The 13,078-nt window shown below is 37.4% G+C and overlaps 1 protein-coding gene across 1 annotated transcript in view; it reads right to left on the bottom strand.

The window, feature by feature from the left end:
* The window catches only part of VWDE (von Willebrand factor D and EGF domains), a 73,481-nt gene extending 69,302 nt beyond the window's left edge, over positions 1–4,179 (bottom strand). The window contains exon 1 of the mRNA XM_029957382.1: positions 4,113–4,179. Within this exon, the coding sequence (XP_029813242.1) occupies positions 4,113–4,179 (67 nt within the window). The remainder of the gene's footprint in view (positions 1–4,112) is intronic.
* Between the last annotated feature and the right edge of the window lie 8,899 nt (positions 4,180–13,078).

Consider the following 13,078-nt stretch of genomic DNA (forward strand, 5'->3'; position numbering starts at 1 on the left):
CATGAACCCAGAAATTAAACAAAGAATTATAAACCATGACCAGGTGGAATTTCAACCAGGTATGCAAGGTTAATTTAACATTCAAAAATTAATCAACATAATATTCCATATTGATAGAATAAAAATATAAAAATCCACACATGCTTTTCAATATCCAGAAAAACTCATCTGAGAAAAATTTAACACCCTCTGTGTGTGTATGTGTGTGTATATATATATATGCATATATAGAACATATGTGTATACATATACGAGTGTGTATATATGTACATACATGTCTGTGTGCATATATATATATACATATATATATATATACATATATATATATGTATATATATATAAAGGCTAGAAACAGAATGCGATTTATCTACCTGATAAAGAGACTCTACAAAAAAACCTTACAGCTTACATTATACTTGAAGAAAGACTGGATGCTTTCTCCTAAGATAAGGAATGCCTAAGACGTAAAACTACCTCTATTCACAGATGACATGATCTTTTATGTAAAAATTCCTAAGAAATCCACACACACGAAAATTACAATGAACATGTTTAGAAACAGTTCAGGACACAAAATCAAGATACAAAATTTAATTATACTCCTATACATGTGCAAAGAAAAGACTGAAAATGAAATTTTTAAAAATGATTTTGGGGCACTTGGGTGGCTTAGTCAGTTAAGCATCCATCTGACTTTTGATTTTGGCCCAGGTCATGATCTCCTGGTCCATAAGACTGAACCTCACATTGAGCCCCACTCGGAGCTCTGCACTGACAGTGCAGCCTGCTTGGGATTCTCTCTCTCCCTCTCTGTCTGCCCCTTCCCCAGTCACATATGTACGTGTTCTTGTTCTCTCAAAATAAATAAATAAGCTTTAAAATAATGATTTCACTTACATAGCTTCAAAAGAACAAAATAGGGATAAATTTAACAAAAAAGTACAAACTTATACTCTAAATATCACAAAACATTCCTAGATCAAAAGATTTAACATTGTTAAGATCGCAATTGCCCCAAATTAGCAAGAAGGTTCATCAAATGTCTATCAGAATACCAAGTGACTTCTTTGTAGAAACTGGCTAACTAATTTGAAATTCTAATAGCTAACCTAGTCTTTTTTTCCATAATATTTTATTGTCAAATTGTTTTCCATACAACACCCAGTGCTCTTCCCCTTAAGTGCCCTCCACCATCACCACCACCTCTTTTCCTCCTCCGCCTTCCCCCTCAACCCTCAGTTAATTCTCAGCATTCAATAGTCTCTCAAGTTTTGCATCCCTCTCTCTCCTCAACTCTCTCTCCCTCCTCCGCTCCCCCTGGTTCTCCAACCTAGTCTTTAAAAAAGGAAAACAAAATAGGAGGACTCAAATTTTCCTATTTTATAATTTACTACAAAGCATCAGCAATCAAAATAGAATAATGCTGACATAAGTATAAGCATAGATCAATGAATAATATTGAGAGTCCAGAAATAAACACATGTATCTATCATTGGTTTTCAACTGATTTTCAGCATGGGTGCTAAGGTAATTTAATGGGAAAGAACAGTCTTTTCAACAAATGGTGCTGAGAAAATTGGATATTCACATCCAAAAGAATAAACTTGGACCCTCATGTTATACCATATATAAAAATTAATTCAAAATGTATCATCAATGGCCAAAATACAAGAGATATACCTATAAACTCTTAAAAAAACATTTGGGTAAATCTCCATGACTTTAGATTTGGCAATAGATTCCAAGAAATGACAACAAAGCACAAGCAACAGAGAAAATATAGACAAATTGGATTTCATTAAAATTAAAATCTTCCATGCTTCAAAAGACATTATCAAGAAAGTGAAAAGACAATTCAGAGAATAAGAAAACATTGCAAATCACGTATCTGGTAAGAGAACTGTATCTATAATGCATAAGTAACTCATACAACTCATTGGCAAAGAATCTGAGTAATATAGAATATAGAATATAGAAGTAATAAAGAAGATACACCAGTATCCAATAAACACATGAAAAAATGCTTGCCATTATTAGCCACCATGAAAACACGACAAACCACAAAGAAACGTCACTTCATGCAAAATAGGATAACTGAAATCAAAATCTCAATGTCGACAAGGAGGTGGATGAATTAGAACCCTCACAGATTTCTTTGAGACTAGATGTTCCTCCTAACTTTAAACAGAATTAATTACTCCATGCTCCAGTAATTCCACTTCTAGGTATATCTATGCCTAAGAGAAATAAAAACATGTGTTCACACAAAAGCTTGTACCAGGATGTCCACAGTAGTATTACATATAATGGCCTAAAGGTGGGGTGCCTGGGTGGCTCAATCAGTAGAGTGCCCAGCTCTGGATTTTAGCTCAGGTCATGATCTCACAGTTGGAGAGTTCGAGACCCCCTTGTTGAGCTTCAGGCTGATGATGTGGAGCCTGCTTGGGATTCTCTCTCTCCCTCTCTCTGCCCTCCCCCACTCATTTGCATGTTCCCTCTCTCTCTTCAAAATAAATTAATAAAAACTTTAAAAAATGGCCCAAAGGTGGAGACACACTCCAAATATTCATCAACTGATGAATGTATAAAATGTGGTAATACTTAGAATGGAAAATTATTTCACCATAAAAAGAGATGAAGTACTAAATACAACACAACATGGATGAACCTTGAAAACATAATGCATAAAACATAAAGTCAGTCAAAAAGGCAGTCTGTTATATGACTCCATTTATATAAAATACCCAGAATAAGCAAATCCATAGAACAGAAAATAGACCAGAGATTGCTTATAGTTGCAAAGGTGAGACCGTAATGGAGGCAATAGGGGATAGAAAGCTAGAGCACAGTATTTCTTTTTGAGGTGATAAAAATGTTCTATAATTGATTGTAGTGGTTGCACATATCTGTGAATATACTAAAAATACCAGACCACTGTACACTCCAATAACTACTGTACATTGTAAATGAGTGACTTGTATGGTCTAGTAAATTGTATTTCAATAAAGCTGTTGGAAAAAATTTAGTATTTTCTATTCCTCTCTCCTCCTATCTTTCTTAAATACGAAAAAGTTATCAACTTTACCAAGATGCGAGCTTAGGACTTGGTAAGGGTTAATATTTGTCCTCAGTAGAGAAATTATAAGGTTATTATATAAAGGCAAGGAGGAGTTCTGTGCTGTATAGCAAACATTAAAGCAAATTCTCTCTATAAATATTAGTCATTTTTCTGGAAATATTTTATCTAACTATGATAAATGCATATTTAATGCTATGCATGATTAACAGTTCTTCATGAAGATCTGTGAATCTGTAAGCAAACCAAAGAAGGTATAGACTAATGATACCTTGTTAAAGTATTTCAGGAAATAAATTGGGTTTTAATATTCTTTTTAAAAATTTACATGGGAAAGCGCTTTTTCTTCCCCCTCCTCTTTTTACAGAGCAAATTTATCTTAGTAAAATCGATGATAAGACAAAATTATATCCTTAGCAATCATAAATGTATCTTTTTCAGGGGGCAGATATACAAAGATCAGATTTCTGAAAAATATAATTTTTCTTTTTGTAGAGATCTCTTCTACAGCAGAGCAAGAAGGATTCTAACAGATATACTAAAATATCACACACACAACTGAACTTTTTGATTACTGTAGAGATCAAATGTTCATCAATTATTTCCAGCGGTCGAGTGGTAGTGCGGTGCCTGTTGAGCAGTTTGGAACTGAACTCTTCGGATAATTCGGCTCCACTTGCGGCTAGGATGCCTGGCAAATCCAGCAAAAGTTTCTTACATTAAACTAGAGACCTTAAAGAGCAGGATGTCGGCAGGAAACAAAACAGAGGAACAGTAACGGGACTGAGGGTTCTAGAGCGGGAGAAGAGGAGGCGGCAAGCGCCTGAGCACGAAGAAATATGCAGAGCTGAAGGGGTGCAACCTGACCCTTCAAAGAAGGCAGTAGGGCAGGGCGGAGGCCGCTGAGGGACAAGTATCAGATGCGGCCATAGGACGCACAAGGCGGCTCCGGTGTCATCCAGGAAGTCAGCCCCCTTCTCCCTAAGGCCCGAGTGTCCCCCCACCCCCACAGCGTTCCCATTCGCCTGCGCCCTACCTCGCCAACCTTGCCCCGGGGCCAGGAGCATCAGAGCCAGCGCCAGCGCCCAGACTCGGCTAAGCATCGCTGCCACCGCGCTTGGGGTCCAAGGTGTTGCAGAGCCCGGGCCGTGGGTGCAAGCAGAATGCGGACACCTCAGCCCTCTTATCACAGGACTTTCTCGGTCCTTTCCTGCTCAGTCTTCAGGGACACTGCGTGTCCTCGCTCGGGGGATCAGCCGTCCTTTCCCGGGACACAGGCGCTAGTCTTCCGTGCAGCCCCTCTGCGGCGACTCTCCTCCCACAAAAGCCCCGCCCGCCCGGCAGAAAGCCACGCCCCCCGGGAAGACTAGGTCCTTTGAGGCCTTGGCACACCCATCACCTTGGATCTCAAAGGCAGTCGCACATCCAGAGACATGCTCACAGGATCCAGCTTGGCACCTCGCGTCTCACTGTTTTAGCAAATACTTTAAGTTGACATAATCCTAGAAATTGTTCAGATGGATCTCCAATAAAATCAGCTCTGCAACGGTCTGTTGGAAGGGTCAGTGCCCTCGGTTATACCTGTAGATGGATTCATAAACCCATAATTGGGGGTGCTGGTTTGCCTCCCAAAGGAGCACAGGATTTTCAGAAATTGCTCCTGCCACCTGAGGCCTCAGTGATGAAGGATGGGAGGGAGTGAAGATTAATGGTGCAACACTGGTAGTTTTCTTCCTCTGCTTCCAAGACAGTTTTGAGAAGTGGGAGTGAGGACACTGAGACTTCCAAACACGTGGAGTTAGCTATTGTCATTGCTGGTGATCCCAAAATTCTTTCAGGTGTTCAGTGGTGACCCAGTGACTCAGGATCCTTCACCATATGGTCACATGATTCCCAAGGCTGCCTTGTGAGTGGTATCCAATGTGAAATTACCTTCACATGTGTAGTTGTCTCCACAGAGGAAGCAGGCCCCTCACCTTTAAAAAATTTTTTTGTAGGTAGGCTCCACATGCACTACTCAAAGCCCTCAGCTCAGACTTGAGCTGAGATCAATCTGACACTTAAATGACCCAGGCTCCCAGGCTCCCTAATTCTGCATCCTTCTATGTCATTAAATGAAACCTCACATTCCTAGTTTATCTTTGGCAGTCTCCATTCTCTGAAGAACCTTGTCCATCACCTGGCACTTCTCCCTCAGAGCTGGTACTTGAGGGAAAAGAAGACACTGGTCAACGGAAGACAGTCTCAAGGTCCTGATGGGCTCCAGGATTCAGGTCACAGTTCCACCTACTGATGTAGAAGACTGAGGCTTGGGTGAGGCATGGTGATAAAGGCAGGAGATGCCCAAATGCATAAATAAGTTATTTTGAAAATCATTTATATATTTTTTATTTAAAAAAGAAATTACAATTAAAAATTTTTAAATATGTTTCCAATAGTGTAAGTATTAACCCATTTTGGGAAAAAAATCCTTGTGGTATACATGTAGCCCCCTTTGACGTGCAATGAAAGTACCCAATGTAAAACAAAAATGAAATATAATTTTATGGTGGGGTTGGACAGATAATTTTCATCTTTGGGTTTAATTATGGAAGATAATTTAAGGTCAGTAGAATGAAGACCCAGAGATTTTTTTTAAATCTATGTCTTTTTGTTTCAGTTTATAAAGCCCTAATAAAATTGAAACAGAAAAGTAAATATCAATCATCTCAAACTTTTTGTGAAATAACCAAGAATAAAGTAATGGCTCTAATCAAGACTAAATTGTAACAGGCTTAAGAAAAAATAAAATAAAATAAATTGTAACTTGCTTTTAATAATTTTTTTTTGTCCAGCAGTATGTGTAGAACTGCAATTAACTCTTATACTTTCTTGGAGGACAACATTACTTACCTAATGTCCAACAAACCTTGATTACACAATTTAAAGTACAGTGGGTCCTATTTGTCCCTTCAGGTTTTGACTGATGAACACCATTTTATGAGTTTACAATAGACTTGTTAACAAAGAACCAATTTTCCTTGATATTAAGATGGGAAGAGAAGTGAACATAAGACTTTTTTTTTTTTTTTCAAATCCCAGTGGAACATTTACTTGAACTGGTATGGTTCTGCAAGAATATACCAAATAAAATTAGTTATAAGATTATGGGAAAAACCAAAAAGTAACAAAATCAATTTTTTTCATATGTATCATCCGGAAAAGTTCACCAAACATTGGTATAAGATTCAAATATTTTTAACGTTTCTTTATTTTTGAAAAGGAGGGAAAAAACCAAATAGATACATGGTACCCTTAGTGTAAAGATCAATGTCACTAGTTAATGCAATATATATCACCGAGTGAGAAATAATACAGAATGTCCGAGGGAAGATGAAATGAAACCAACAGTTTGTAAGTACAATAAAACTTGAATAAAAAAAAAAAACCATCAACAGAAACTTGCAAATGATGGTGTTTGTTTTGTTTTGTATTGTTTTGTTTTGTTTTTTGAAAAGTAAATAACTCCACCCTTGTCAGGTTGTTTTGCAAAATGATGATGAACTTGTCTGGGTAAAACCCCCAAATTTAGGGGACAGAAAGACACAGCTATTAAGTGCACAAACCTGAGGGTCAGAACACCTGGGTTGTAATCCTAGCTCTGCTACCAGTTGTGTAACCCTGGACATCACACTTAACCTCTCTTAACCTCATTTTTTTTGTACAATAGGAATGATGATACTCCAGAGTTTAAGAAACAAAAGTGTATATATGTGTGAGGAATAGTGTGGAGGATGAGTCTGAAGAGAACTTAGGTTCTGGCACAGAGTATCTAAAATGAATGTACATAATAGTTTACGGTTAATAAAACAAAGGTGCAGTACCACATAATTATACTTTTTCTTATATCTTGTTATTATATAAAGGTGAATAGTTTCTCAGTGTTACCTTATAACAGTGTACAGTATTATTTGGAGTAAACTTATTGAAAACACACATTAGTGTCTCATATGAATTCCTTGGTCAGTGTGTGTTTTACTAAAGAAAAGAGTCTGGCTCTTTCCCAGATACATTTAGTTGTTTGTTTAGGCAGGGACAGGGTTAACAGAAAATAGCATGGGGGGGAGATAATAGCAGCACCAAATCAATACTTGAGCTTCATAAATTAATGTCTTGGCTTTGGTTCTCAGTTTATATTCAGGAGGTAATTGCTCCCAGATAGAGACACTAAATGGAATAGACATTTTGCTTCCAACAACAGCAAATCCTTTCTTAATGAGGAGTGAACTAGAGACTTGAAATATTAAAGAAAATTGATTGAGAACATCCATTAACTGTGAATTTTATAATGTTTATTATGACATGCGTCTAGGGAATAAGGTGGAAAGGCAGGGAGAGGGGAACTGCCTGTCGGGCGTGAATCCTGGCTATAAGAATGAATCTTTCCAGGCCTATGTTCGAAGCAGCATTACTCACAATAGCTAAAACACTGGTGAAACGCAAATATCCATTGATGGATGAACGGTAAGCAAAATGTGGAATATGAATACAATGGAATAGTATTCAGTTTTAAAAAGGAAATAAATTCTGATAAAATATAACCATGGATGAACTCTGAAGGCATTATGCTAAGTGAAATAAACCAGTTAAAAGGATAAATACTGTATGATTCCACAAATGTGAAGTACTTAGAGCAGTGAAGGTCATAGAGACGGAAAATAGAAGGATGGTTCCCAAGGGCTGGGGGTGAGGGCAATGGAGAGTTATTATTTAATAATTACAGAGTTTCAATTTGGAAAGATAAACTTCCAGAGATGGAAGGTGGTAACTGTTGCACAATAGTGTGAAGGTATTTATTGCTACAGCACTGTACACTTAAAAGTGGTTAAAATGGTAACTTTATGTTATATATATTTTGCCACAATAGGGAAAAATAAATAAAATGAGTGAATCTTTTACCCATCAGCCAGAAAGCAAGCCTTTTATTTAAACAGGTCTCAACATTATTGGCTCCAAGGAGATTTCTTAAAATGTTCTGTGGGGTAGAAATGGCTTAACCTGTGATTGAGTTTACTTTGGAACATAAACTCATAGAGGTTGACAAATGGATTACATGTCAATGAGTCATGCAAAACCATATAAATTGAGACGTGGTAGCCTAAGATTTACCAGCGAAGCAGTTTTCCTATCTTATAGATCAGAATACAGAATACAGAGAAAATACTTTTCCAAGATTTGTTTCTTTCATTTTTATGCAATAAAAGCAACTTTTATGAATAGTTATTTTAATAAAGAAATTAACTTGTTTCAACATAATATTTTCCACAATGTGATTTAAAAATGAGATTGGAATACTAAAGTTCCTTTCAATGGAGTTGGAAAAGGTGTATATTATCCCTTTCAACAGCATTCATATACATAAGTAATAGTTTGGATCATAAGTATATATTATAAAATGCCTTTATAACTGAAATGTCTGGCTAGAAAATGTCATGATTATACTTGAATGCTATTTAGATTCTTCTAGAAGACTTAAATAAAATGTTGTAGCAGGTGGGCAAGCTATGTAACATTTCTATTTTGTTTATATGATTTATGATTATCATCCCTTTCTAAATCATGAAGCATTTCGAGCCTCACAATTATAACTTGTAATATGTAATTAGTTAACTTCTGTAACTACAGAAGAAACTTTTGATAATACTGGAGCAGGAATTTCACTATTTAGGAAATGGATAGTTTGATTTATGAACAAAATCTAATAAGTGTCAGTAAATTTAGTTTTTTCCAATTGTCCAACTCATCCTAATCCAATCTGAAATAAGTCAGAATTTTGTAAGATGCAAAATGATATTTTTACCATAACTTTATTGAGATGTAACTTATGTAACATAAAATTCACCTGTTTTTAGTGTATAATTCAATGAATGTTGTCATATCTACAGAGCTCCACGTTACCACAGTTTAATTTCTGAACATTTCCATCGCTCTTAAGATAAACCTCATGCCAGCTTGTGGTTGTTCTCCATTCCAACCTCCAATTTTTGGCAACAATTAGTCTCCTTCCTGTATCTGTACATTTACCTTTTGGGACTTTCTATAAAAGTGGAGTATATGTGTACTTCTGCGACCGGGTTCTTTCACCTTTTGAGATTATCCACGTTGTAGTTTTATCAGTACTTTATTCCTTCTTATTGACAAATGATATCCCATTGTATGGATATAGTGTATTTTGTTTAGCCATCAATTGACATTTTGAGTTGTTTCCCCTTTCTGGTCACTGCAAATAATGCTGCCATGAATGTCTGTGCAGGTGCCTATAAGCTCACTATTTTAGGTGGAGTTCTAGGAATGGACTTGCTGGGTCATAAGATGCATCTATGTTTCATTTTAAAGAAATTTCCATATTATTTTCCAGACAAGTTTGTTTTAAGAGAGAAAGAAAATCTGTAATCACATGTGTGTTCCTCAGCTTGTATTTGTTTTTCTCCAAAATAAAAATCCCTCAGAAATTGATCAAAAATTTTTCATGACTTAATTTTGAAGCTTTACTGGCAAAACTGTTATACTATCTTAAGCCATTATTTTAAAAAACAAAACTGAGTACTTAAAAAATGTCAATGCATTTTCTTTGATAATAGATGAGGTAAAGTAAAATCTTTGAAAGATTCAGTCATATAAAATTGGGGTGACAAGTTTTGAAGTCAATCTCTAAAAGGTTCGCAAGTTCCTATGAATACTGCACCTCAAAATACTGCCAATATTTGTAAAATTTCTAGCAGCTTTTTCATGAGTGATTTGTCTATTAGCAACCCTTTGAGATTTCAATTAGATGGAAATTTAGATTTCAATTTCAATTAGATTGCTTAAAATATTAGAAGAAAAAAATCAAGTTTCTGGATTTCCTGACATTTTAGGTATCAGGAAATTAAATTTTGTGCATATATAATGTAAGGACGCAGGTTTGAACCAAACTGACTCCATGACAGACTTTAAGTTTCCCCTCTAAACTAGAGGGCCCAAGTTTCAGTTTCCCCAAAACTAACAGGCAGGTACTCATTGCCCAAGGCAGGAGAGACCACCTTCGCAGCACCCAATCAGAAGCGGCCAGCTAACACCCTTAACATTCCTCAGGGCAGGTCCATAGATGGAAACCACAGATAGTTACCTGTTGCTTAATACTAGATTAACCAGTTACTCACCCACGTGGGGTCCTGACCCACTCTGTAATTGGTTAATTTCAAAGATATGGGGAGCCAGAAAAACGGAGATTAACCGCCTATAGGCAGGGAAGCGCCACTCCCTGTCAGGAGAAGCCAGAAGATCAAAGATCAACCGCCTGCGGGCAGGGTAGTGTCAGCTCCTCCTGCGCTGTGCTAAAAACCTTAGTTTGGTTCCTCCTTTACTCCAGCCTTAATCTCTTAACCCTGTTTCCTAGCAACTGACCTAGGTCAGCTGCCTTGAACCCTTTATGAAAGACGGTATTTTCTCAATAAAAAAGCGGCTTGGTCAGAAACGTTTGCCTTGCCTTCCACTCTCTGTGTCTCCCTCCTGCCCTATTCTTACTCCCTCTCTCAGGACCCGCGTTGACTGACTAGCTAGACCGGACACAAAGATACCCTAAATGTTGTGACTGGGTCCTGCCAAAAGTAACGAATGCTCTAAACAATGTGAATAATTAAACCTGCTGTCAATAATATTGTATAATAATGATTGGATCACTGTACCTATGTCACAACTTCTTGTAACTCCCCCTTCCCAAACCCCATAAAAACCCTGCTCACCCCTTGTTCGAGGCTCTCAGCATGGATCCACTGTGCTGGTAAAGTCTGTGAGCCCGAGTTTAGGCCCAGCGAGCCTAAGCCCGTAATAAAACCGCCCTTTGGTTTTGCATGCATGACTCAGTCTCCCTGGTGGTCTCTGGTTTTGGGGGATGATACTGAAGTCGGCATAACAATATGAATTCTCATGACATGGGAAAAAAGAACAAATGTTATTAGATTAGACCAAGTTTGATTCAAAATTGGGATCTGATATTTTATTTTTAAGTTTCTTAAGTTTATTTATTTATTTTCAGGCAGACAGAGAGAGAAAGCACAAGTGGGAGAGAGGCAGAGAGAGAGAGGGAGAGAGAGAAAATCTGAAGCAGTATCTGCACTGTCACTGCACTGTTTTAGAGCTGGGAAAGCCATCAAGATCAATGGTTTTTAAGTTTATTTTAAGACAATTTGTCAAAAAAGAAGTATGCATCAAAGGCTTGATTAAAGATGAAATGGAAGTCTTGCCTACCTGGCAGCTCTGGGCAGCTCAGGACAGTTTGGGAAACATGGCTTGACATCAGGGAGCACACTGGGAATTGCACAGAGCCAGGGCAGGGGAGGTAAATACACGACAGTGGTTCAGGACAAGACGAGTAGGAGAGGCAGGGGCTAGTGCAGGAAGTATGCATTGATCATATAGAAAAAGCAGTGTTACCACCAGCTGATTGTACTAACAGAATTTGGGCATATTTTACTGGATAAACTCCTTTTTTTCTAAAAAGTCAAACCAAGGTTCTCATTTTATGGGTATGAGAATGGAAGATCAGACATCATGACTTGAGTAAGGCTGCCAGATGTTGTTGGACTTCAGTGTCCAAATGCATTTTTCATTAACACTGTGATTTGGGAAGAGAACTGGGCTGATTGTGTAGTAGGTAGGAGCAGACTCTGCAGCTGGGAAGATGGGTTTTAGAAATCCCACCTCTGGATCCTATGATATCTCATCCTTCATTTGTAACATAAAAAGATAATTGCATATTTCCCAGGGCTGTAGAGAGGGTTAAATGAATAGTGAGTGCAAATCACTTAGTCCCATTCCTGGCATACAGTAATCACTTGATTAACGATACTATTACTAAAATTTAGAAGGTAGTGAAAGTTTTGATGAGTTAGTGTGAAAATATACGTCTAATTCATTGGTTAAGTGTGTCTATGCCCACATAGGCATTTTATTTTCCTGAGTCGACATCAACAGAATAAATGTCTCCAAAAATTATTACACAATCAGAGTTGTTTAGCTACATTAGTTGTCTTTTCTTTTTTTTTTTTTTAAACTTCTAGCATTAAAAAATAATGTTATTTTTATTTTTGAGAGAAAAAGAGAGAGCATGAGCAGGGGAAGAGCAGAGAGAGAGGGAGACACAGAATCTGAAGCAGGCTCCAGGCTGTGAACTGTCAACACAGAGCTGGATGCAGGACTTGAACCCATGAACTGTAAGATCATGACCTGAGCCAAAGTTGGACGCATAACCAACTGGGCCATCCAGGCTCCCCCTAGTTACATTAGTTTTTAATAAAGAAAGCAACAACAAGGTGAGTGCTTTTGGAAGTTCCCAAAGGGGGATGGAAGGAGACTCTAGCCCTCCACATATGTAACATTGATGTTTCATGCACAATCAAAGTGGTTCAGAGGAACCTACCTGCCAAGTGTCAGTGAAAAATGAAGTATCTCAGTTTCATGTTTAATGCTGTAATACTTAATCCAGATGAGAACGGACTACATCTCAAAATAAGCAGACACATGAATATATTTCACCACAAAAGGAGACTGAAATAAATGAGGGAACATATGGCTTCCTATAAATTATGTCATGTTGAAGAACAGTTTTAATGAGAGACTTCCTATAAAATAAATGCCTTTGAAAAGACCTCTTTCTTCCCCTTTAACTACCAAAGAAAATCCCCAGACTTGCTTCAGGGAACGGAATTTCCTGTCTGTCACTTCTTAGAGCTACAAGTTGTTCTTATTGAGTGGCAATTTCAACTTCAGGCAGTAATGAAAAAGGCATATACCACCAAAGCACTGTAATAAAAGGATTTTGTAGATGACAGAGGACATTATCTGAATTAAATAAAGGTTTCAAAAAACAAATCACCATGTTCATGTTTCATTTCCTAAAATCAAGTATATAGCTCACCATTAAAAGCAGGATATAAAACAAGAAGAGTCCCAGGAGTCCATGGAAGAGCATTCTCTTTTTAT

Source organism: Suricata suricatta, chromosome 2 (genome assembly GCF_006229205.1).
Source record: "Suricata suricatta isolate VVHF042 chromosome 2, meerkat_22Aug2017_6uvM2_HiC, whole genome shotgun sequence".
Classification (NCBI taxonomy): domain Eukaryota; kingdom Metazoa; phylum Chordata; class Mammalia; order Carnivora; family Herpestidae; genus Suricata; species Suricata suricatta.